The 26,851-nt window shown below is 34.3% G+C and overlaps 2 protein-coding genes and 1 long non-coding RNA gene across 3 annotated transcripts; 2 read left to right on the top strand and 1 right to left on the bottom strand.

Moving 5' to 3' along the window:
* Positions 1–1,853: 1,853 nt before the first annotated feature.
* On the bottom strand, positions 1,854–24,015 carry LOC136806204 (atos homolog protein A-like). The gene is made up of 13 exons (XM_067062764.1): positions 23,851–24,015; positions 21,330–21,517; positions 20,792–20,991; positions 20,375–20,500; positions 18,924–19,935; positions 18,423–18,542; positions 16,517–16,663; positions 16,243–16,287; positions 15,762–15,875; positions 9,491–9,562; positions 8,937–9,065; positions 3,300–3,337; positions 1,854–2,853 (listed from the first exon to the last, which is right to left on the bottom strand). Exons 1-13 carry the CDS (start codon positions 23,864–23,866, stop codon positions 2,670–2,672), a joined length of 2,391 nt encoding a protein of 796 aa, XP_066918865.1. The 5' UTR covers positions 23,867–24,015; the 3' UTR covers positions 1,854–2,669.
* On the top strand, positions 4,848–7,614 carry LOC136806216 (uncharacterized). The gene is made up of 2 exons (XM_067062780.1): positions 4,848–5,002; positions 6,270–7,614. The coding sequence occupies exons 1-2, from the start codon at positions 4,848–4,850 to the stop codon at positions 7,600–7,602; spliced, it is 1,488 nt and encodes a 495-aa protein (XP_066918881.1). The 3' UTR covers positions 7,603–7,614.
* On the top strand, positions 11,243–13,358 carry LOC136806203 (uncharacterized). The gene is made up of 2 exons (XR_010846533.1): positions 11,243–11,935; positions 12,754–13,358. It is a non-coding gene; the product is annotated as an uncharacterized lncRNA (long non-coding RNA).
* Positions 24,016–26,851: the final 2,836 nt, after the last annotated feature.

Below are 26,851 nucleotides of genomic sequence, written 5' to 3'. Positions count from 1 at the left end.
AATCACATTTTCGATTTGAAAGGACCTTTTTGACGCATGCGTAGAGCTTCTTCGCGTTTTGATTGGCTTGATAAAAGAATCGCTGATCAAATAAAAGAATTTGATTGGATAATCGTTTCGAGTAGTGTGTCGTAATTTGAGCGGGAACAATTTCAAAACATGTGGTTTTGTTTTGGATCTTTGGATGAAATCGAAAGTGAAGTATTTTTTTGAAAAGACGCACACATAATATGACAATATTTTGCTCGAATCTTTTAAATCTCAAATAGCGAGAGTCTGAATGTCTAAATGTACATTCTATAAATACTCCCAAAAACGTCAAAAAGACCTTTTTTTCCTAGCCAGATGTAAACCTGTGAAAAACTAGAGACGCGTTTTGGAGAAACAGAACAATTATCATTTCATTATGCGATAATTAGAGCACAAGGTGTCATATTAAAACTCATAAAAAGAATAAAAGAGGTATCATTTCTTGAATAAAAGAGCTCTAATTGAGGTAATTAAAAGCAGATGAAAATATTAAAGAATCCCAATCCAAAAATTTTTCTTATATTTAGAAAGATACTTTGTTTCTAACTTAAAAAGAAACATTGATAGTTTTAAACTTGATTTCAAATCATTCAGCATTGTCACAAAGCGTTAAAGCTAGAGTGCCCACTATTCCTTTTATCTTATACACCCTCTAAGCAAAGTCATGGACCCTAGCCCAGTCCTACTAAAATATTAACGAAAGGGATTGTTATAGATCTTTTCATTAATTACGTCACAAGCAACGCTTACCTCGTTTTCAAAATATAGCTATGGTAATTGATTCCTAGAGGGATTCATAAGAAGTTCACTTTGATTAAACATGACACTTAAAGACTCAAGGAATATAATCAACCTTGCAATGGTTTCAAAACAGACTTTGAACTCGATAACTAATTCATAAAAAGCACCTATTATGGTAACGCCATTGATACAAAACAAACAAAGTATATTTTCCGTTTGACATTGGTGTATAACAAATCACCAAAATTTTATCACATTTTATATTTCAAGGTTATGATATAAATCACAAATACAATCATAAATTCTAGGGAGGTAAATTCATTTCTACAATAATATATGATAATAAAGACAATATAATAAAGATAAATATAAACAAGATTGAAATTCTCTTTTATTATTCTGATATAAACAACAAGCCAAAAAAAATAATAAATTATATATTTTGGAATAAAATTTCACATATTCTTTTTGATATAATAAAATTTTCATAATACTATCTAAAAGTATATAAGATTTTAAAGGTCCATTTTTTAATCATTCCAAATTTAGTTAAACCACAACAGGATATCATGGCCGTCAAAATAAAGTGAATATATTTTATTTACAGGATAGAGCAGAGGAGAAACTTTATTGCACCAACTTTTTGGATAACAGGATAATTTTCCATTAAGCCTATATCGTAATTTAGTCTAATGTCTACATCCCTCTTCCAGTTCCGACACCCTTCTTTAGAGATGAGAATAAAAGGTAGCTCGGAATCACTGATAGATAAAACATTTTTTTCTCGCTGATCGCTAAGCAAAGACATATAGTTTCCATCAGCAATTCTGACCATCCTATTATTTCCAATTGTAAAGAAGGATGTCGAAATTAGATGAAGAATGTCGCCGTTAGACCAACTTACGTACTGCCTGTTTTAGGGTCAAGATGTTTATAATATATCTAGGTTTCTTGTAATCAAAGATTTTGATCTTAAAAAATCACACTTTTCTCAAAATGCATAAAAAGCATTGGTGATTTCAGGGGGCGAGAAGAGCATATAAAAAGTTTAACAACACTCAACACATTAAAAACCAACAAAATTCAACATTAATGGACCAATTTACAACTACCTAAATCTTGCATAATATACAAAGCAAGTATATATAAATATTTCGTCTCAAAAAAATAAAGTTCCTATATTAATTTCGTCACATAAACAATATTAAGTTTTAATATAATTCAAAGATTTTTTTAAGATGAATTAAAGATTTTCCCGATTTCCCCGGTTCGATTTACTCTAGCTAATAGCAAGTTAGTAGACAAAAACACTTTTTTACCACGTTTTAACAAATAGAAAATTTGATTTAGTAGAAAGGTACTGGCTAGGAGTAGCTCTTGTTATCTCATATAATTCATCACTCTCGCCACGTTTGTTTCTGCAGTCAAAAACATCTTCAACCTCCCGCGTCATATTTTCCCCACGCGCTAGTAAAGCTTTACGGACGATAACATCACCTAGTGTTTCTAGACCAAAACATTGAAAATGAAGTCTTTCATGGTAATTTTAAAAAAATCGGAAAATATTCAAATCGTAAAGTTCTCTGCTAAAACACAAAATAACATAATTTATGTTAAAAGAAATAAGAATGTATGTGTCGTTATTTATACAATATTGCAATATAATTGTTTCAAATTCAACAAATCTAGGCACTGTTTTGTTCTTAAAGCCCTTATCTTCCTCAGAAAATGTTCCTATAAGAAAATCGTAATGGCAACTTTCAAAGAACTCCCTGAATAGGGGAAAAGTAAATCAGTGAAAGTCCAGATGTTGTGTTCACTTTCATTGAACTTTACGAGAGTCATTTCAGAAAAACCTAAACTATCTTAGATAAATAACAACCTAACTAAAAGCTAACCTAAGAGCTATCATCATTTTCACTACCACCTTTGAACGGATGCGAACGTTTAGTAATTGATGTGTATTTAGGGTTGGTAGGTCCGTTCGTGATTGTCTTGAGCGGTTCGTCAGGCGCGCGCTGACGGAACAATACGCGGATGTCTGAATGCAGGTATATGTGTGAAGATTTCGATGATACGAAACTGTAAAATACAGGAATAGAAATTATTTGCAAATTAACATCTTTGATGGATTCATTAGGCATTGAGAATAACAATTATCAGTAAATTGAAAAGTTTTAATTGACCAAACCGTAACTCAACTTCTAGCAACTCTGTGAGTACCAATAAGTAGACTGTCGAAAGAGTATACTAGAAGTTGAAATTTAATTGATGCAGTGCCGTAAGAAACATTCTGATATCAGGGGCAAAGGCTAAGAGCTACAGATCGGCTACAAACATGCTTAGGAAACTAAAATTATTCAAAAGAAAAAGTATTCATTAAAAAATAATTTCTGGAGAACCCCCTCGCTTCTAGTTATTTACGACACTGTGATGCATGGCCTCCGGCGTGCAAATAAGATTGAAATGGGAGCAAATATCATCTGCTCGCGAGCGCGCTGGAGGTTTCCTGGCTAAATTTGTCTTACCTCAAATGGATCAGATAATGAAGTGTCGGTACATCATTCTGTTAAAAGAAAGAAGATGAAAAAGAAGATCAAAATCTGAGGATTTGCTGATATTTGACCTGGAAAGCCAAGTAATCCAGGACTCTCAGATAATCTTAGGATTGTCCACCGCTAGCCAGCTAGGTAATAATCCTTCAGCGGTCCCCTGCATTACCGGCCGAAACCAAGCTTCTGTCTTCAAAGCAGTCATAGCCCGTGAAAATGGTAGATTTCAGGGCGATTAAATAGCGTTCTTGGGATGGGAGCAAAAAGAACTTGAATTTTCATGTTGTACAGACTGCCAGGAAGGCTTATTTCATGAAAAAGGATGGGTTTCGGTCGTTAAAGATGGATTTCTGCAGATAAACCTAAGCTTCGACCACTAATACTGCACTTCGACCGCTAAAGTTGGGCATCGACCGCTAAAGTTGGGCATCAACCGCTGACGGAATTAAAATTTTCATCGCCTAGAGTAAAGCCGATCTTTATGTCGACCCGTTTTAGCGACGGTGTACTAAATTAAAACAATTCAATCGTAAATAGTCTATATACGTCATATTTGGTCACGCAAAAATCAATGAAAAAAGTGACGTCAAATAAAAAAATCGAATAAAATATTTGACGTCAAAAACTTTGAAAGAAAGTTAAACAAAAAAAACTGACTTTCAAAATTAGGTAGGAACTAGTTTCTGAAGAGTGTCGACGCTTTACAAAAGGTCTCACTCATTTCGTCGATATTATCGATTTCAATCGTGTGAATCGAGTCGTATTCGGTGAAAAATTTATTGGTAAACAAAGGATGGAATCCGTTATAGCAATGGATTCAAACGAAATTATTTTTAACAATCAAAAACACAAACAACGCTCCATTATGCAACCGTTCGATTGCAAAGACACGTGGGCTGATCTACACAAACAAATGAATGATTCTGTTGAATACACAGACTTCTTTCGATTCAGTCAAAGTATTTACAAGAATAGAATCAACAATGATGTCAACTTTCTGGATATCATGGAAAATCCAGAGGAAATCAAAAGTGGTTTTCGATATCTTCAATCAAGGTGGGTTTTAAATTTTCTGCTCATCCTCTAATTAAAAAAGTTTCTCATGTGAGTCATAGGAAGTACCTGTAGAGGTCTGGGAATCAGATTAACAGAGTAAAATAGATCGTGGCTTTTATGAAAGTCAATGTGTTACAATGCACAAGGCTATGTGCCTACATTACCACCTTAGCCTCTCACTTTACTATACACTATTACTATATCCTTGTGGTGGTCTTTCAGCTCCAGTCATATCTCGCAAAATAATTGACTGATTTCAGGGCTCGAGGCTTAGCAACCTGGTTGCTTATAAAAAATGTGTAACTTTACTTTCATGTTCTTTTCCTATCCCGTTAAAGATACAACGAACTTCATCGCTACATCACAGAGCTAGAATCAGAAGTTGATAGCTCATCCAGCATCATCAAGCATTTAAAGAAATACAGCTTCAAGCAAATGTCTTCGGCCGAGAAGAAACTTCTGAGCAATATGTTCAACATTTCATCAGAGTCGAAATATTTGCGGGAAAATTTTCACGATCATCAGTTTGTTTACATCGATAATTTGGTGTTACTTGATGAACGATTGGATGAAGTCGAGGATGTTGACGTTTTGAAGAAAATGTACACTTATCTTAAACACAGGTGAGATTCTACTGTATTTAGAGTCTATCACGGCTACAATATCGGCCATAATACTTGAGAAAAAAAGGAAATTCCCACGAAATCCTATAGCCACAATTGATTTGGAAGGGCTCTAACTTAGGTTGGAAGGGTAGAGTTTTAAAATGAGATTTAAGATCCAAAAGTTCAAAAACGGTCCACTAGGACTCATAATATGGCCTGGAAGTCTATAAAACCCACCCAAATTGAAATATTCGATTAAATCTAACAAATAGCCCAAAAGCAACTTTCTCGCCCGAACTTTAAATGCTAAAAACGAGGAATTAACCAAAATTCTCAATATATTTTGACCGATATTGTAGTATAGCAAGCTTGATGGCTAGTTCAGAAATGGTCGAGAATAAGCAAAATCAAGTATCAAGTATCGTATTATCATATAACACCCATATTACTGTATTACACGGATGATAAACGGCTCTGATTCAATCACAGCTAATGCTTACCTTATCGGCCTTATTTATACCGTCCCTAACTTAACGCCGGCCCTTTTTACGCCGGCCCTAACTTAACGCCGGCCCTTTTTACGCCGGCCCTTATTACGCCACAGCCTAATTTTGGCGTAATCAATTAGGGCCGTTAGTAATAACGCCAAAATAAACGCTCGAAATAAACAATACCACTGTGTAACTAAGCCAATTTAATAACTGTGTCAGTGCTTATAATCGGGATTCCGAATTCCGTTAATCTAATGAGGATGACCAAAAAATGTTTTTTAGTCAGTAGAGATGAGAGCAAGTACATCTTTTCTGTAAGATGAAAGTCTAAGTATTTACATATCTCACCAAGGACAATATTTTGACTAATTTCCAGTAGTAGGGGTCCCTCCACAGCTGATAGGGGATACGTGGGTGTTAAAAAGAGGAAACCGTGCTACAGAATATTTCGAGAATCTGTGTTACAAGTTTTTTTTTATAAGAACAAACTTTATAAGAACATAAGTCTTCGATGGCCAAAATGTTAAGAACAAGTTTCAACATTTTAAGGCTTTGGGTACTCTGAAAACCCCGATTTCTTAGGAAAATCGCACAAAAGTACCCATAAAATGGCGAAAATAAGAACATGTTAAGAACATTTTTAGGCTTAAATCTGAAAACGTTAAGAACATCTGAAGGCTTCAAAGATTTTGGATGTTCTTGTAAAAAAACGTTTACTTGGAGTGATAAATAGTAGGTTGGGCCTATAATTACGTGCAATTAACCTAATTAAATTTCATTGATCTCGTTTTTAGATTCGCTGAATTGCAGAAATATTCGTTGATTCAAGAATCAAAAATTGAAAACTGCAAGAATCTTATGGATGAGTTGTTTGGAAAAATCGAAGGAGAAAATGAAGAGGACACATTTCAATTCGTTAAATCTCCTGATGATCGAGTTGGTCATGCTCCCGAGGTAGAAGGACGAGTTGTCTACTCTCCTGAACCTCTAGAACGAGTTGCTAACTCCCCTGAATCTCAAGAACAAGAAGATGATTCTCCTAGACACGACAACAGACGAGTCGTTCACTCCCCAGCATCTAAATGTCCAATTATTCACTCTCCTGAGTTGAAAGAACGAGTTGTTCGCTCCCCTCGACGCAAAGGCCGAGTTGTTAACTCACCAATCGAACAAGATAATCGTAAAATGGTATCACCATATGAAAGATTTGACCGATATTCTCCCGATTCTCAATCTTCAGTCAGTTCATCACCGTTGGAACGTGTTTTGAATCGAGATGTCATTTCTCCAGAGCTGGAATCACCAGAAGATCATGAAGAATATGATTATGAAAACAAGTTTGACGAAGAACAGACTTACTATGATAAACGTTCTGTGATTCAAAAACCACAAAGAGCTGTCATGCCGGAAGCTGTCGCTCCAAAGGGATTACCACCAATCCCAACTCACGTCGTTTCAACCAAGAGAATTGCTCCTGAATCCAAAGTTAAAATCTTCAAAGAGAAAGTCAAATCTTACAATAACGTTGGGTCCACTGGTTATGGAAAATCTAAACCAAGGCGTAACGAATTTAACAAGGCCACAATCTTGCCACCTGTTCAAAGCAGAGTCGTCAAACGCCAGCCAATTGTTGTAGAATCGCAACAAAACATACATTCTGAATACGAACTTGCCATCAAACGTACATCCATCAAAGGAATCGTCAAACCAAGTCTTTTGAACAAAGATATTTTACGTTTACGTGATCCGTCAGTCCGTGTACGTGGTGCACCAAAACAACAAGACGTTCGCCAAGAGTTGAATAAAACTCCAGTTTTACCATCCATCTCTCAACAGAGAGATCTGATTCAAACCGTCTCTCCACAAAGCCAAGTTCGTCAAAGCTGTGTTGCTCCACAAAACCAAGCTCCTCAAACCTTAGCCTTGCCAAGGATTCCTCAACCACCAGCTCAACCAAAACAATCCATCCAACAAACTGTCTCCAGAATTCCACGACTCCCAAAAATCCAACAATCACAACCAAAACAAGGACAAATACAAAGCCGTATTCCACAGCCACCAAAAGGCGAACGTATGAGAGACACATCAAACAAATTCATGCAACGTAGAATCGCAAGATTCCAATAAACACAAAACAAATTAAAAAAACTAAAAAACAAACAAAAACAAACAAATAATATATCAAAACTTTTTGTAAATATTTTTCTTTCAATTCTTAGGACCTTTCTTTCTATTATATAAAATATATTTTCTACCGTATAAAAAACCATCTTCTCACATTTATATCATCATCCAATTAACGGGCATTACAAATTGCAGACCCCTTTAATTTACTCTGCAAATTTTTAAAGCAGGTTACCTCAATCACTCCCGGAAATATTTTTCATAACTTCCTAAGAAATTATGAATTTTAATGACCTTTAAATTAACAAGGCCAATTTGAAACACTAGGAAGCGCTATTTTCCTCCAGTATGTCTTTTAATTGGAATTTTAATAGATAGGGGAAATGTTTGTAATTACCCTAATAGTTTTCGTCTTTTTCGAAAATGAACAAATTCAAAGTTTACCAAAAAGGGAAAAAAACGGAAATAAATCATACATAACAACATAAAAAGAAAAACTCTTTCAGTTTCACGTGAAAATGTCTACCAGAGCCGAAGACCATGAAGTTTAAAAATTTACGTATAGATATCGGGTCCGTTTATAAACAAGTACATGTTTTTTATAAGTATACAAAAAAAATGCTGAAAATCCTTTTAAGGATGCTTATATTCTAAGAAAAATTTTAGGGAAATTCGGAAAATCCGTAAAATCCCAACCAAAAACAGCCAAAATCAGGAAAATACATTTTTTGTAGGCTCAAGGTAATCCTTAGTATATGCTTAAATTTTTGCCATATCTGAGCCTAATTAGTATATGTAATCACATGATAACAAGTGCAATTCGAATATAATTGCACGAGTGATTTTTTTGTTATTAATTTTCCGAGTCCGAAAGGACGAGGAAAATTCGAAACAAAAAAAATCACGAGTGCAATTTTCGAATTGTACGAGTTATAATGTGATTACGAGCTAATCGCACAATGGCTTTCACTACTTTTTCCCAGTTAGGAAAGTAAATTACAGAAATTACACTGAGTGTATGCCCTGAGAGTTTTATATTTTTCTCTTCTCTTAATGTCTTTCTTTTATTGTTGTTTATTGATTTTCTTTCTCACAAAATAAATTTCGAATGCAATTAAAACGTTCGATGCAAAAAAATGTAAGAAAAAACATTAAAATCAATTTTGTAAACATTGGCGCGGCATTGGAGAGTGTGATTAACGATTAATTGCTCTCTACAGGATGCAATTAACGATTAATTGCTCTCTTTTAGGGCGTGCCAAATAAGAAAAAATAACCCATCGTGCGATTATGCTTATAAGCGCAATGCCCATAAAAAATACATGAAATTCACTGACCTTTGAATTTGTTGAATCAGCGGCCACGATTTTCTGTCGTAGAAACGTCCTTGTGTAGTCAGGCATATCTTCAAAATTATAAACAACTATAAACACTTTGACAACCGTTTTGTTCGGGTTGAAGATGGTCTAAAAATAAAAAAATAAGTCACGCATATTCAAAATTTTAATTTAACTACACTAGGCAAGTAAGTAAATCTAAAAGATCCCAGATCTAAATTTACAGTTCTGTACCTTAACGGAAATTATTTTGACGAGAACGAATTTTCACGAATCTGGTAAATTCAGTGTGTAGCAAAATCAAATACTTGAAATCTTAAATTCAAAATTATTATTTCCTGTCTTTTCATCATATTCATGACGTATTGTTTTCTACGGAAACACCCCGGTTTTTGCAATTAGTGGTAAATTTAAGACAATTTTTCTCCAACTTAAATTCCTGAATTTTACCACTTTTTCTCCAACTTAAATTCCTGAATTTTACCACTATCAACGAAAGCCGGGCTGTTTCCATAAAAAAACAATACGTAATGAATATCATGAATTGTACTTACAAGCTGTACGGTCCCTTTCCTTGGCACGCGATAACGTTTACGTTTCTTTTTATCACGAAGTGTAATCCGACCCTTAAAGAAAAAAGAAATTTCAAGAGTGTGACCCTAGCTTTAAAAACAGTCCAGTTTTAAGAAAAGAGATAAGTTTTGACGATTTTAGGTCCACGTCTAGCATGTTATACTCGGCAGTTTGTTTGCAGACATAGACAATATCATAATAACATAAATTTCCTAACAACATTATTATTTGAAAAAGGTACGATTGCTTTTGTATTACTCTACTTTTGTGCTACTTTTGTTTGGAAGGGCTTTTTCAGGAAACTTTTAGGTCACATAGAAAATCCCTTTGGAAAGGAAAACCTAATTCAAATATTAAACGTAGAACTTCGAAAAGGGTTCCTGATATACCCGAAGTATGATTTGTTCGTAAAGTCCTGTAAATGCAATAAGCTTTTAGACAATATATTATTGGCCCAGCAGCGCAGCGTAGTGGGCCTTTCATCTGCACAGTGCCCGTACGTTTGTTAGTTACGCAAAGCAATTAGGCGGTGTTCCGCGAGAGTACATATATTTTCCAGGCTAAACTCAGCGCTATAATGTAAAGGGATCGACAGGGATCGTCATAGTCAATGTTGTCTGTCGGCTAGCATACAATTATCTATCCTCTAGCAAAGCCGAGCAAAGCCATATGTTGATATATGGCTGAAGACCGTATCTTGTTATTGTCTGTATTTCGTATAGTCTACCACCTACATAGACTATCTTCAACTCAACGTGGAGTGTCCAACGTGAGCTCTTTTTCTCTCAAAGACTGAGAAGTAAAGAGGATAAATCAAGATTATGCTGTCACTGACTGCTGCTGCCATTCATAAAGGTAAATCTCTATTGTGTGCTCCAGTAGTATCATAAGAATATTGGCCTTTTGCAACAAGACACTCTGGGAAATACAAAAAATCTGCAAGGTTAATTCTCAAATTAAGGGCTAGGTAGGGTAAGAATCAGGCAATTCCACTTATACAAAAAGTGCAGCGCAGGTCACTATTGGGTCGTTTGGCGTCTGCTTTTATTTTGAAAACAGCTATTCTATCCATTACGTTGGTCGGTCGGTCGGTCGATACTCAAAACCAGACGGATCTCAATCAAACGGAACCGATGATCGAGCCAATCGAACCAGATCGAACGCAATCGAACGATTAAAATTGATTGGCCTTTTGCAACAAGACATTCTCAAATTAAGGGCTAGGTAGGAGGGGTAAGAATCAGGCAATTTCACTTACAAAAAATGCAGCGCAGGTCACTATCGGGTTGTCTGGCGTATGCTTTGATTTTGAAAACAGCTATTCTATCTATTACTTCCGTCTGCCAATAATAGGGTCAGTCTGTTGATACTCGAAACCAGACGATCTAAATCGAACAGAACCGATGATTGAGCCAAACGCAATCAAACGCAAGCGAACGATTAAAATTAGATTGTTGAACGCAATCGAATCTCAATCGAATATTAGGCTGATGGAATTTAATGTTATGTTTACCGTAAGCCGCCCGCATGTCAAAAAAACTGCCGCGCCAAGTTGCCATTATTTTGTTATTTTGGCGCTTCATCAAGATTTTGAAAGATCAAAACAAACGGTCCGGCAAATATCCGTTTAAAAACGAACCCGTACGGCCCTACCATCTCATCTACCAAAAGTGCGCTTCTTTGATTTTTTTAATTATGGAGATAATTTTTTTGCTCGCAACTTCTTGAGAATTATCTCCCTAAAATAATGAATAATGAATAATGAAAACTTCGCCGCATCGAATTCTGAAGATCGTCATTACGATAAACATATCATTAAATTCCATCAGCCTTGTTCGATTGAGATTCGATTGGGTTCGATTGCATTCGATTCAATGACTCGAACAAAAATCTCAATCAAACGAATCAAATATTACCTAGAATTCGGTCGTTGGATTGAGATTCGATTGCGTTCGACAATCGAATTTCAATTCCGTTTGATTGAGATCGTCTGGTCGAAATGGAGAAAAAATTTTTACTTGAGGTAGCAAAAACTTGAAATTCACCAATTTCAGTTCTAACCAAAATTGATTCTTGCCGTCAATCATTAAAAAAAGGTAATAGAAAGGGAAGATTTGCCTGGCCATCCGCCAAAATAAGTTCTTGTCAAAATTTAAAATATATTCATTCACCAAAATTCGTTCTCACAAAGATAAAAATTTTTGCTGACTTTAGTTGTTTGCCAAATTAAGTTTTTGCCAAAAAATGTTCCCTTAAAGGTATTACTCCAGGCCATGCCTAATGATTGTACTTTTTGTTAATAAGAATCATATTTGTTTTTCTTTTTGAACAGTTTTGGACCATCATCCATATACATCAAGACTGTTATCGTACATCATATCCAGACTGATTGGTTCCCACTGATTGATTGATACCCAAATCTTAAGGTGAGTTTGAATTTGATTTTCTTCAGGATTTATCATTGAAAGGCTTAAGAACCTAATGACCTAAGTGAAAATCAAGTTGTGTATTACCATTTACTGCAAAATCTTTGTGAGGTTGGGGGAAGTGTGGTAAAGAGAAGCCCATTGTTGGTTATAGTCTAGAGAAGGATTTCTTTTTTTGATTCGTAATTTTTTGTCCTTTTTGTTTGAACCTTTTAAAGGGATAACCAGATAAAATATGAAAATTGGCTAAAAGATTCTTTCCACGGTCCTTAGTAAGCCCTCCAAATATTTTTGAGAAATAACATTCCAGATTCAAGATATGACAATTAGAAATCTCAGTTTTTCGTACCTCACACGTACCTCACATTGAAATTCTATTGTTTTCCAGCAGAAATTAAAAATTAAAAACCTAAATATTTCGACTTTGAAAAACAATTAGCCTGTAAAATTTGGAGGTTTTGCTAAGGACTATGGAAGGAATCTTTGGGCTGAATTTTATTTTTTATCTGGTTATCCCTTTAAGGTAGCTGCCCTGGAAATGAGATTTTCACTTGTATTTGTAAAACATCATGATCAGATTTCATCTCGGGTTCTTTATGTTGTGCGAAAAAATTGTGACCTACAAATGCTTGCACGCCTCAATTTTCAACAAAAAGCAAGTGTCTTCCTAACGGGTGGACATAATTATGAAAGTCTTCCAAAACTTGGAACAAGCTTACGCTGCACTTGAGCTTTACGATTTATGAACATGGTAGTATACTCCAGTTGAACGCGACTGTTTGCGTAATTTCGTTTTTGTTATTATTTTTATTTTTCAGGGTTCATCATTCAGTGTATAGCTACTCTGGTCAATCTGGATTTACATTAGATAGCTTGGTTATACAAAGCTAACTTGGATTTACACAGTTAACTCAGATTTAAAGGATTCCCCTCGATTCACTTGGCTCACCAGAATACACTTGGAATACTTTGTTTTACTCAGTTTATTTGTTTTTACACGGCTCAATTGATACTACTCGGCTCACTTGATATTACTCGGCTCACTTGATATTACTCGGCTCACTTGATATTACTCGGCTAACTTGATAATACTCGGCTCACTTGATACTACTCAGCTCACTTGATACTACTCGGCTAACTTGATATTATTCGGCTAACTTGATATTACTCGGCTAACTTGATATTACTCAGCTAACTTGACACTACTCAGCTAACTTGATATTACTCGACTAACTTGATAGTACTCAGCTCACTTGATTCAATTAACTTGTGTTTCATTTGGGTAACTCAGATTCCCGAGGCTAACCCGGAATTTATGATTTTTTTTTGACATTTCATTGTTTATCACTTACTTGCTCAGCTTTTTTAACTTATTAAAAAACAATAGGCTATTAAAATAAATATACATTATATTTGAAACTGACGTATTTATCATTTTTTTACATTCCCCTTTTCAAAACATGATATCAATCGTTAAGCATCCCATAGTTAAATCGGCAACTTTAACGGGACAAGGCAATATGATCTCCGCTCAATTTATCGTCATTTAGTAGTCAACTCTTCTATTTCAAGCAAAACTTCAAAACTTTCTTTGTTTGTGGTCATGGTAGAACTCTCCATATCAGACAACTTGTGAAATAGTGACGGGAGATTTTTTACTATCTTTACAAAGTGACAATTGCAAACGAAGGGATCAATTTTTCCTTCAAAAAAAGGTGGGGGGGGGGTGGGGTGAAATAGTGAAGGGAGATTTTTTTAGTACCATTAAAAAGTGACAATGTCTAGATATATATTACATGTTAAAAACTGCTATTGCTATTTACATATTCAGGAACTCTTGCTCGTCTAGCAGTTAGTCACACTAGCGTCCCGCCAAAATGCATATCAAAGATTAATGCTGCGAAAGCGCTATATCGTTTACTTGACTCGCAAGCAAAAAAATGCGTCGCAAAACTTCTAAAGGGATTTATGAAAAAATAACCCGGCGCTTTTTGATGAAATTAACATTTTCAAAAACTATGAGAAATTGCCTAAAATTTGAGCCATAGATGAAAAAGTTTGAGCCAAGCCAACCTTGAAAACTAATTTGAAGATCAACTTCCCAAGAAAAAGATCTACGGGGGAGACGGGACCCACCTAGATCCGCGCACCGCCGGATAGGCTACTTCCCGGAAATTTTGCCGGACCTCAAACACTGACCCATTTACATGTGCAGATTTTTTTTTACTTTAGCATATAAACAAGGCCTTAAAACTCGAAGCACTGTCTCGGGAATTGAATGACAAATTTTGGTTGGTTGATTTTGGCTGCTGCACGTTTTATTTTATTTCCCGGGTTTATTTCAAACTTTCAAGTTTTAATTAATTGTCTTGCAAACTTGATTCAGGTAACTCTCATCCTGTTGCAAATACATCCTGTAGATGACTGATGTTGTTTTTTCTGAAAGCTAGATTTCCTAGTGTGACTAACTGTCTAGTTGTTTGATCATCGATCCCTACAATGTGAAAAAAAAAACAGTAGACTCCCGGTTATTCGAAGCTCCAAGGGGATAAGAATTTACTTCGAATAACTGAAAAATTCGTCTTAAGATTAATAAATCAATTCGTTTTGATCAATCTACTGCAGCAAGTATCCTTGTATTTGTCTCTATTACAGATTTTTTAAGCTGGGCCTTCACGCCCTTGGGCGCCTTGTCACTATTGAAAAACAAAATACTGTTACAAGGTTTTTTAATAGCGGCTTAATAAGAGATTAACATGACGACGTTTCTTAAACGGATTTAGAAACAGTTACATAAACATTAAGAATTGACGGGGAGGAGACAATTCATAAATAAACGAAACAAAAATCAACCACTTCATTCATGATGGTTTTTATAAGTTTTTGCTTTCAAATCCTGAAGCCTTTGGAGATCACACAGAACTACCCAAATAAGGGAAAATCTATAAGATTTTAAAATTTATGCAATTAAAACCTCATTAAAAGTAACTGTGAAACATTCAGAAATACTTTTGCTTTAGAAGTCTCTTTAAATTAGATAATACATATCATTTACTTATAGTAAGTCTAATATAGTGGAGTTTCCATAACTTGAACTCGCACGGGGAACTTCTTCGAGTTATGGAGTAAGGAATTGTTGACTGAAAAGACTAAAAAATTATTCAAGTTAAGGAGACCTTCGAGATATACAGGTTCGAGTTAAAATTGTACAAATCATTTTTGTTTCAAAAGCTCTTCTTTATGACAATAGAAAAAATCTGTACGAATATTCAAAATGATGATCTCTATCCCAATTCCGATTTTTTGATAACTCAGTGTCGATGAAAAAGCCGTGGTCGTCTGGTACAGGCCCGAGAGAGGCACTCAGGCAAAATTTGGAACGGGGACGTGCCGTTGGTCAGGGTTCCGAAGATATCTAACAGGGTCCCAAATTTACTAATTTTCAACATTCGTACCTGACAGGGTCGTCTTTTGGTTATTTTGGACAATTTTCAGGGTGGAAATTAGAAAATTTTTCAATCTTTTGTCTACATTTCGTCATTTTTGCCACTTTTCAGGGTGAAACGGCGCGAATTTTTTTCAATTTTCCTTCCAACAGGGTCTCAAATTTACCAAATATTCATACCTGGCAGGGTCCATTTTTCAAACTCCAGCAGCACGTCCCCGTCGGCCGTCAAGGTCAGTGCCCCCCGGGGGTAAAGGCAAGACTAAAGTCGGTTAAACAGAGTTGAAACGTTTCTTGATGAAGGGCGGTCAGTTTAAGGAAGAACCAATGGACTTTGTTTTTGTGACGTTGTGGCATCTGGGTGTAGAAAGTTAAACTTACGAGGTACGGCGAAGGAGCGTTATCATCAGACAAGGAGAAGTATTGAATTTCCATTGGTATATTGATGTGCTTCGGACAAAAAGTTCCACTTGCACCAAGTTTGGCCCAAAATCCCTAAAAAAATATAAACGTTATAATATACTCTACGAAGAAATAATGGTAAAAATCAGGACAAAAATCACCGTCATCTTAAGACCGTGATAAGCATAGAAAAAGAATTCCACTAATTATTGTAAAAGGGGTAAACAAAACGAGTTAAATTGTCATCATTTTCAAACTTAAAATTTGACCTGGAAATTAGCGGAGATCCTGATTAATCCAACAATCCTGTCAGGGAAGACAATTTGTTCCGGCTAAACCTATTGGGTATTCACTGATTATGGACAAGCAAGCAAGATTTCTTGAAGGTTATAATGTCAACGACAATGAAATATTTTCAACACCACTGAACTACAGTAGCATTAATAAAATTTGTAATTACCTCCAAAAATCCATTGATAGGCATTCTTCCATTTAAGACAGATTCCTGGAGAAAATACAAAAAAAAAAGATATCATTATACGCTCTTTCTTAAAATATCATGAATTAAACATATGGCTTGGGAATCTAACTAGTTCGAATTTTAAAGAGATCCAAATAAAAATAGGATCTCAGAGGGTTTCTGTGCTTTCTGGGACCTAGTTCAAATTGATGAGTATGATTTGGTCTATAAAAGAAGATGCAACTTTAAATTTCAAATGTTAAATATAGCTTACTTCGAAATTTCCAAGCAGGCTTGACGGTGCAGGTGCACTTTTACTCAAGCCAAGAGCGCATGGTTGTAAGTCATCCAGTGAGCTACTTTTTGAGAGATTACTACCACAACTGCTTTCAGAAATCTTTCGTGGTTTCTTGATTGGAGCCTGAAAATCGAAAAAAAAATCAGAATGATTAGACAGACAGAAGAATGAGACCAGATACTAAAGTAGTTAGAATATCGACCCTTGGCCAACTGAAGTAAAATATCTACTATCGAATATCATCCAAAAACATTCCCTTCACTATGCAAAGAAAGCGGGATTGTTTGGTACATGCTTTTAACAAATCATTAAAGCTCTACCAGTTCGATACTCTATTATTTGGAGGCCCGGGGGGCACTCCAGGTAAGTGACCTATCGGACGTGCGGCCCGTAAGGGTAGGTTTTTTGGACTTTGGAAAGTGCACTGTAAGGATTGATTTGTGAGCAAGCGGGAAAAGGTGCACTGTAAGGGTGTAAAATTTGAGAAAATATCAAATTTTGAGGTCAAATTTGAGAAATTTCAAAAAGATTTGCCCTAAAAAGAGCAAAAAATTTCGAAAAATTGCACTGTAAGGGTCAATTTTCAGCCAAATTTTTCCTGCACTGTAAGGGTCCGATTTCAGAGACCTGATTTTTGGACGAACGTACGGTCGTTTTCAAAATCGAGTGCCCCCCCCCAGGTTTGGAGGCCCTGGTAGATAAAGTTGTATACAGGCAATTTTGTCGAGTTAAACCCGAATGAAAGTCACATAGCTTTATTGTGTATGTTTACTTATGATTATGATTGCTATTCATTTTTGGGAAATCTTTGTGTTTACGACAGAGGACTTACAATTACTTATAGCAAGGAGCACATCCCATAAACGAGGACGGCTAGAGCGGCCAGAATGTTTGAAAATTAAAAAATATTTATATTAATGAATACGTTAAAATACAATGCAATGACTGTCATTCCTTGTCAGTGTCTGAAAACTGGCATTTCTTTATAGACATTTTGACAGGACAGTGTAATTTGATAAATCCATGTGAGAATTTCTTTTAAATACTCTTTGGCAAAGAAATACTTGTTAAAAAAATATTTGACATGATCAATTTTTTTTTCCAAAAACAAAATCTTTTTATTGATTAGGATTCACTTTCAACTATTTTCTATTCAAGGCTCACTCATAAGGGAATGGATATGGTGATGTAATATTAACTCCAATTAGCAGATTTTTCCGTTAAATGACCCTGTAGGAATCTAAGTACCTCAGAATAGCAGAAGAAAAATGTAAAAAAAATCATTGATCCTGGGCAAACACTGTGCACCTCACAAAATCTTGATTGGTAAAATTCAAATAGTTCCCTGGGTATCAATATAAGATTTCACAGTGAGATTTAATCAAATTGCAGTGCACTATCATAGAAAATTGGCAAGAAACTTTAATAAATTGATATAGGTTTTAATCTACAGGGGTTATTGTCTGGAATGATATAACTTTAGAACCAATAACAAATATTTTTATGGAAACTACATATTCTCATTTTGAGTAATACATTTTTTAAAAGTATAAAACCTCTTCATAAAGAAAATTTCTTTAGTTTGTTGCAATCAACATTGGCAAATCTTCAAAACTTCGAGCCACGAGTAGTTAACCTTTCATGAATCATTTTTTGTAAAATGAGAAAATTTTCAACTTTTAGTTTAACGAAACTGAGCTTTCTAAGGCATGTGGATAGTTTAGAATACTATTCCTGGTATCAAGCTTTACTTTTTAAAAAATAACAACAACAAATAACAAAACTTTCCTAAAGTGGACAGGAATCATGACATTAAATATCCGGTACAATAACATGGATACCTGTTATTCAAGCTGAATGGATAATCAAAATTAACACTTACAGGACTTGAGGATAGAGGAAGGCCAGTTTTAGCATTGAATATAGGTACTGTGCCAGCAACCATTGCCAGCCTTCTTGCTGCAATCGGTTTGGTTGCAGTTCCATTCTTTGAGCAATCAGCCTGTGTTGAGAAGAAATGAATTGTGAGTCAAATATAACATTTTTTAACCTGTCAAGATCATTCTTCACAACTAAAAAGAATTCCCTATTACTATCAAAATGTGGCGTTGGATCTAATGGAAATTCACACTTACAGGACTTGAGGAAAGTGGAAGACCAGTTTTAGCATTGAATATAGGTACTGTGCCAGCAACCATTGCCAGTCTTCTTGGGGTGATTTTCTAATTTTTATTCCTTTTTCAGTGAAAATGTTATCCAGCTTTATAGAGAAACAATTAATCATGTAAACGAAGAATACTGGCGAGGGCGAGGGCTCAAATTTGATTTTCATTTTAGACATTGACTTTACAAAAATAAAATAATCTGAAGACTGTACGCTTACTTGCTGTCTTTGCACAAAGTTTGGTGAGACAGATTTGCTTCTCATTCTCCTTTGACATGGCTTGAGTGATGACATGCCAGCCACATGTTGTGATTGTTGACTAGCCGCAAAATGTTCATCTACAACAAATTTTTCTGGTGTAATATCCTCATCATAATTATATGCTTCTAAATCATCATCGTCATCATCTTCAATTTCAGAATCTTTTTCAGTTTCATTGTTTTCTTCTTCTTGGCTTAAAACAACATCTTGTAATAATGAACTCAAATTTTCATCTTTAGTCCTAGTTGCTTCAACACCATCTGTAGGAGTTGGATAAACATTATTTTTAGTCCTATCAGCTTCAACATTTTCTGTCCTATAATTATTTATATTCCTCACATTTTTGTCCTCTGATTCTAACAATTGTGATAAACTAAGTGGCGATTCATTACGGTTATGAATTGAACCAAAATCAGAAGATTCACCATTTCGATCATGATTTTTAGTCCTTTCAGGCGTCCTTTGATTTAAAAGTAGTGCTAAACTCAAAGATTGTTTTGGGTGGGATAAGTTTTCGTTTGCACCAAACACTTTATTACTGCGTGAAAACCCAACATCAAAATCTGATTCACGACGCATACATTTTTGACCAGCATATCCAATCTGGCGACAATGGTGCTGTTCAGAATGACTACTACAATAATATTTATCTAAATTTTCATCTTTTCGTTTTCCTACACTATGACCATTCTTCGAGAATAAGAAGTCTGTCGAATTTGGCTCTTTCTCTATAATTTTATCATCAGGTAATTTTGAGCGGTGAAGTCTTGGATCTTTAGGTTTGCCTCCTCCATCAAAAGTAAATGAATTTCTCTCTTGTTTCAATAAAAACAATAACGATGGAACCTCCATTCTAGGTAGTGAAGCAACCTCGATTTGAATACTTTCTGTGTTTGATATATCAGCTAGTGGGAATTTATGAAAGACAGGAGTGTTCAAGAAATCATCTGACTCTTCATTTGTTGTTATTCTGAAGTAAAAAAAACATTCAATTCAAAAATAATTTGGAAATTTTGATCAACTACAATATTACTTTTACTATGAAAGATTTTGCTGTGAAAAAAAGAATTATCTCAAGTGAAATTAAGCTTATTCTAGAATGAGGAGGTACTCTTAGGTTCCAAATAAACGGGGGGGGGGGGGACTTCAAAAATTTAATAAAAAGGGGGACCTAATTGATGGGGGGTTGGAAGTTGTACTTTCGAAAACCCAAAAATAAAGTAAATAGGCTAAAAATAGGCTATTTAGAGCAGAATAAGAGTCCTTCTCTTTGAAAGCTGATAAAATTCTTATTATTAACAAGCGGGGGGGGGGGGGGCGTTTATTTGGAACCTAAGAGTACACAAGAAAATACTATAAAATGCAAAACAATATAATTTTATCATAAAAGCGTTTTAATTTGTGCATACCTATGATTTATTGTGTGAGGAAATAACCCTTGAGATGAAGCTAGCCAGGAGCTTAGCTGAGAGAAATGAACATATGAACGAACTGCTTGTAAAACCATGTTGACGTTGAAAGTATCTTGATTATTGCTAGAAACATGAGAAAATCAAAATATTGAAAAGTGACGATAACTCAATTAGAACAATAAAAGCACCCTTCAAATGTCTTGTTTTGATTGAAGGAAAACAGGTACAATCTGTTGTGAAAACTTAAAATTTAACAATCTGTCTGGAGAATAATCTCTTTTATCTCTAGTCCACCAAGTTTTGACAAAATTTAAAACTAATAGATTTTTTATCAAAATCGTTTTTCTATGGTTACAAAATATGTATAATAATTAGCTCGATTCATAGAATTGTAATACAATAAAAAAATCATACCAGCTGTCAATAACTTTCACTTTCCACTTTTCAAGTAAAACCATATTTGATTTCATTTTGTCAAGAGAAACACGGTTTTTATGTTTTAGATTCTCAAAATCATCTTCTTCCAGTGTAATATAGACTTTAATATAAAGACATTGCTTTTCTTCAAAGGATAGCTGAATTTTGGATCTCGTTGATGCAACCATTTTGCATGGCTGAAATTGAATATAAGAAAATTATTTGATGAAAATTTCAATTAATACTGTTTCCAATTAGGATGAGTAGAATGGAAGTATTACTGTGACTTTTATATGTCATACTTTATATTAAAAAAGGCGACCATGGTTTTTACACAAATACATTTAGTAATCACAAGATGAGGTGAACATTTTGACATGAAGATATAATAGTTCATTACATGGAGTATTTAATGAGAAGTTGTTAAACAGGAGTTAATAAATAAGCCTTACAAAAAGCTATTAAAAGATTATTAATTCATTAAAATCTGTTTCTTTGCTCACATCAGAACGTAGCTGGAAAATAACCTTTATACCTCAGCCTCTAAGTTACTTTTGCAACAAGACTTTTTAGAATTTCTTGTTATTGGCCATGAATGGACACCAGCCTTCATGCCAGATTTAGAATAGTCAGGGAGACGACTTTCAACAACCATGACTCCAACATCTTGAAAGAACTCTGTTGGTGAAATTTCAACCTCAAAAAAGTTTGAAGGAGAAGGCCCTGCAAAAAAGAAAGAAAAAAAACATTTTATTAGAGTTTGATCTCTCAACACCTTTTTAAAGTGATTCTTTTACATAAATTTAATAGTTAGTTATGAAGGCTGATCCTTTTAATAAAGAGATAAAGTTATATTTTTGGTAAAAAATCTATTTTTGATCCATTTTTATGTTGAAAGTCAATATTTTCAGTTCAAACACTGTTTTGATTTTTTTTCTCTGGGCTAACATACTGTACATAGCTTTACAATGAAAATAGAAGTTGAGGAAATGTGCTAAATTTCTTTTGAAAAAGCTTAAAAAAGGTGAAATTTTTCATTTTGTGATTCAAATTCTAAATTCCAAGTTATAGCTTTGCATTTGAGTTGTGGTATGAACCACCAAAATATTACACTCCTTTTGAATGAAAAATGTAAAACCAAACCTCATAAATAATAAGACAATGAAAGAAATTAACCATTCAATCAAAACAAAAATCATTGTGAATAAATGATTGTCCAGTTGTTAGAAATACATTCTTAAACCAATTTTTTAAGATAAGAAAGCATTTAACAAGTACAAACAAACACTATAAATTCACAAAATCACCTTTCCAGATAAAAATCTCTAAGCAACCAACATTAAAGCTGATTGATCTTTATTCCTTGAATAAATCTAATGCTACAATATCCTAATTATTTCTATTCTTCCTACATGTTTTTTATAAGCATAATATTTATAAGCATATGAAGGTTCTGATTTGCAGATTTCCTAAGCATGACATAGACATGCATATTATATATGGCAGTCTGAAATAGTCATCAATTTTTCCTGTTAAAAAAAGGTTTGGAAGTGGTCAAGTAAAAAAAGACATTACACAGCTAGCTCCTAAAATCTGAACGATGTTTGAATTAAATGTTTACAAAATGAAACATGTATCTCTAAAGAGGGGTGAAATTAGATCAACTTATAAGTAACACTTCATGAATATACAAATGATATAAAAAGAAAACAAGCAATATACAAAATAAATAAAAATTTTGTGCTTGTAGGGAATAAAAAGCAAAGAAATTTGTTCTTTCTTTTCTATTAAAACTTAGAACTGAAAAAATGATACAAAAAAAAATAGCTAGTGGCCAAAATAAGTTTTTTTTATTTTGAAGAGTGCAACCAAACATAGTGTTGATTATGTTACTTTTGGAAAAACTTTAGCACCTAAAGTTCTAAAAGTTGCGATATGCTTTAAAACTAGAACTATTAAGGTATTATAGCTAAACTTTATTTTTTCACCCCAAGGGGCTGATTCTAGAAAATTTTTGCTACCCCCGTCGGACGCGACATACATTTTGTCCAGTGGTGGTCGGAAATTCCGATAAAATCCATGTACTTTCGCTTAATGTGTCGGAAATTCCACTCTTTTTTTGCTATTTTTAATTCAATTACCTTGGAAATTCATACATTTTCTACTTTCGCCTTGGAAATTTTGAATAAGCATGAGCATATTTTTCTGGTTCTCGCGCAACAGAAATTTTTTAATTCCATTCTAGCCATCTATCTAAACTTCAAAAAAAAAACTACAATCTCTCCCAAATTATTATTGTACAAACATTTTTTTTTGGCCACGATATCAATGGGAAGTCGTCAGTAGTCAGACACTTTCTAGTCCGATATTAAAAATGTCCGACGTTGGATTTGCCGAATGCGTCAGTATTCCGACAACAATTTTGTCTGACAACGAGTAAAAAAAAAACATATAAAAAACGAAATATGAATCGCGGAAGAGGAGGCACATCTTTTATAAAAATCCAAAGTTCCGACTTTGAGGTTAGGCCCCTAAACCTAACTTTTCTTAAATTTTGTGAAGCTTATTAGGATTAGGCTTTCAAGAGTCAAGAAATTGGATTTAGCTGTTTTTACGACCCTATTTTTTTGATTTACAACCCTTATAATAGCATAATTCTGAACATGCAAAAAGGGACTCTTAAAGGCGGTGCATTCTTTTTGCTATAAATTATCTTTACGCAAAGTTGATTGCTCCTTTATTTCTAATTATGTCAAAATGCCACCAAAATGAACTTTTATTTTAATATTATCTCAGTGAAAAATCCTTATTCAACTCTAAAAAACCTTTCGTTTTCAGACAAAAGTGACGTCGGAAAAAAAGACTTCCAAATTGTAAATTTATTTTATAGATTCGGACTATTTTACTGTCGGACTAGAAAGTGTCGGACTAGTGAAATGCACCCATATCAATGGTTAATTTTATTTCATAAAACAACAAGAGACAGCCTGCCTGCTACAAATTCAAAATATAAAAAAAATGTAATGTATAACTCGAAATAAAGAAAAGATTCATACCTTCATTTGGTCTCATTATTGATGAAACTAAATAAGCTAAGAATCACTTTCTAAAGACCTTATAAACTTAAGAATGAAAGCGAATTCTGCTTTGATTTTTTCTCCTGATGTGGCTTTTTGCTGTCAAAAGCCAGCCATGTTTGATTAGAATTTCTCTACAAAAATTTTTTGTTTTGAAACTAACCAGAAAATATGACGTGGTTTTCCTCTGAGATTTGAGGTCGCGACCGATTGGTTAAGCGATACAAGATTTATGATATTCTATCCAATCAGAAGCGTTATCTATATTTACATTCAGAGCAAGCCCCAAAAGTCTAAAGTGCAGACCCCGAGAAGCTATACCATGATTTTATCAGCTGATGAAATATTCGTAAAAAACGTAAACAAAGACAGGGGAAACCCTATCGATTAGGAAACGACGAAAATTGGAAATGATTAATGAAAAAAGGGAAGGACTCTGCTAAGTTTTTTTTTTGCTGACCTTGCTCAGTTGACAATATAAAGATGTTAAATCATATTCAAAGCTTTAGAAGAGCCTTTAAACCGTCGATGGAATCGATAAATAGTTCAAAACGTTCAGCTTTGCTTTTTAGAGGGTTTTCCTCACAGAGAAAAAAATTCGCTCTTATCTCTCACCGTTTGAAAACAATTTAGTGTTGCTATGATAAAAATGAATAGGGTTTTCATTCGAAAACAGGGGTCCCTAAGCGAATAGAATACAAAACAACAATTGAATTGATAAAAAAAGGTGCTATAGAAACCTTGTTTAGAGGAAAGATAAAATGCTTCCGTCAATTTGATGCAATTATATTGCCTGCTTTTTAACTCTGTCGACTGAAATCAAGATTGGCGTTGACGTTTTTTATAAGAACATTATAAAATCATTTTAACGCTTTGCAGATAAGAGCATGCGATTCTTATGAAATGACGCCAAAATGCTTACAAAAAAGCTCAACATAAGAACATCTTAAAGAACATTTTAAGGTTTAAAATTTAAAAAAGCTTTAGTAGGTATACTGTATTTGAAGAGTTCAACAATTTTTAAATCTTCTTATGACACCATGTAAAGCTTTTTTTTTAGTAAGAGCCAATTAATCTTAGCTTTTAGTATTGTCTTCAAAAATTGGTCTTGTAAGTAATGCGTAAAATCATCAGAATACCCATAGAATACAATTGACTTTCTCTAATTCGATCTTCAAGGCATGAAGAATTATTCGAATTCGAAAAAGATTCGCTGAGGGGATCAATATTTTAGTTTGAATTACAGAAAGATTCAAATAATAGCGGCTCGAATTAGAGAGAGTGTAAAATGAGAAAACAAGAATCATCCAATATGTTTCGTTTTATTTACAAAAATCATAATATGATACAAAAAAAATTCGACAGTATGACAATGAGGTAAACATAATATAACTTAAGATATAACATAAAAAATCTTTTTGTTAAACATTTTTTACCAAGTTTGGCCTGTAATATTAACGTAAAAAATTACACCTCTGTGTCACAGACCCACTGGGACCCCAGCCCCACTGGAAAATTTAGGAAAATACCCTGTAATTTCAACCCCTCTGGGAAATCACTTTGAATTCATCCCAGCTGGAAATCCCACTCAGCAAAAAAGTTCCACCGGGTCTGCGAGACAGGGGTGTGTAAACTCTCTAAAAAATATTGTAATGATAAACTGAAGTATTTAAAACAAACATGAAGGGATTGTCTGGTGATGTTATTTGAAGGCTCTGCACTCCACTCCACAGATATGAATAATTACTGTCATTAAAAACTTAATCGGTTCTTTAAAGGTTTTGTTTTTAAATAAGAGGGATATCGTTTGCTTACTCATCAATTTTAATTCACAAGCTTTTTCACATTGGATTGACACGGATGTGAAGCTAGATTGATCAGAAAAAGGAAAAGAAAAATATTTTTTGCTTATATCAGCACAATATAACAATAGGCAGACACTGTCTTGATATGAAATATGTTTCTCATATGAAACGGGAACACTTATGCAAAAATAAAACCTTTACGTCCGTTTGAGTGTTCTTATCAAAGTTCTAATGCCATCACATCTTTAGATAGAATATCAATGCACAACTGAAAATTTAATCTGCATCAAAGTCTAATTAACATGCATACATTGCTATTTTGAAAAAAAGTCTTTTACCTGACTGTCGATAGCTTAGCTCTATCACATGATGATGCTAATCTTATAAAATAAGAACAACAACATTTTGATAAAAAAGAAATCATGTTTATAAATCATGATATGATGAAACTGCAGGAAAAGGTGTGTTAAAAAATCACCTGAGCAGTCACCTCGAGTACCTCTTTTGTATCCCATTTACGATAGTAGCGAATTTATGTACAGGGTGTCCCTAATTAAAGTATCGAGTTTGAACATGCGATTGAGTAGAAAAGTTTTTGTGTGTGTTATCGCTAGAATATAAGAACGTTCTCCATCACACAGGCTTATTACAAAAGGTAGTTACAACGTATAAATTAATCGTAATGACAAAGAAAAAAGAGGGAGAGGTTAAAATACAATTTTGTGAACACGCACATAAAACTTTCTACTCATAGTTGTGTTTCGACTCGATACTTTAATTAGGGACACCCTGTATTTGCAATTTTGAGGACGGTGAGGTCACTGAAGACACCCCCTTCTCGCAGACCCACTGGGACCCCTTCTCACAGACCCACTGGGACCCCTTCTCACTGGAAAAATTGGCCAAGTATCGTCCACAGTGGAAAATTATACTCTATTTTTTTGTCCCCACTGGAAATAATCAGATAAGCCAATCCTCACTGATATATTGTGCTATTTTTTCTACCCCAATGAATTTACTGGCTCGAATATAATGGACTTCAAATCCCAGCCATAAAAAACATGGGAATATCAATCTCCATCGACTTTTGGTTCGTTAGTTTTATTCCCACTGGCTGAAAAATCTTACCGGGTCTGTGAGTCTGTGAGAACGGGGTGACTGAAGTGATCCACAAA

This window comes from Clytia hemisphaerica, unplaced genomic scaffold (genome assembly GCF_902728285.1).
Source record: "Clytia hemisphaerica strain Z4C2 unplaced genomic scaffold, Clytia hemisphaerica genome assembly, whole genome shotgun sequence".
Classification (NCBI taxonomy): domain Eukaryota; kingdom Metazoa; phylum Cnidaria; class Hydrozoa; order Leptothecata; family Clytiidae; genus Clytia; species Clytia hemisphaerica.
This window is presented reverse-complemented; position numbering and strand designations above follow the sequence as displayed.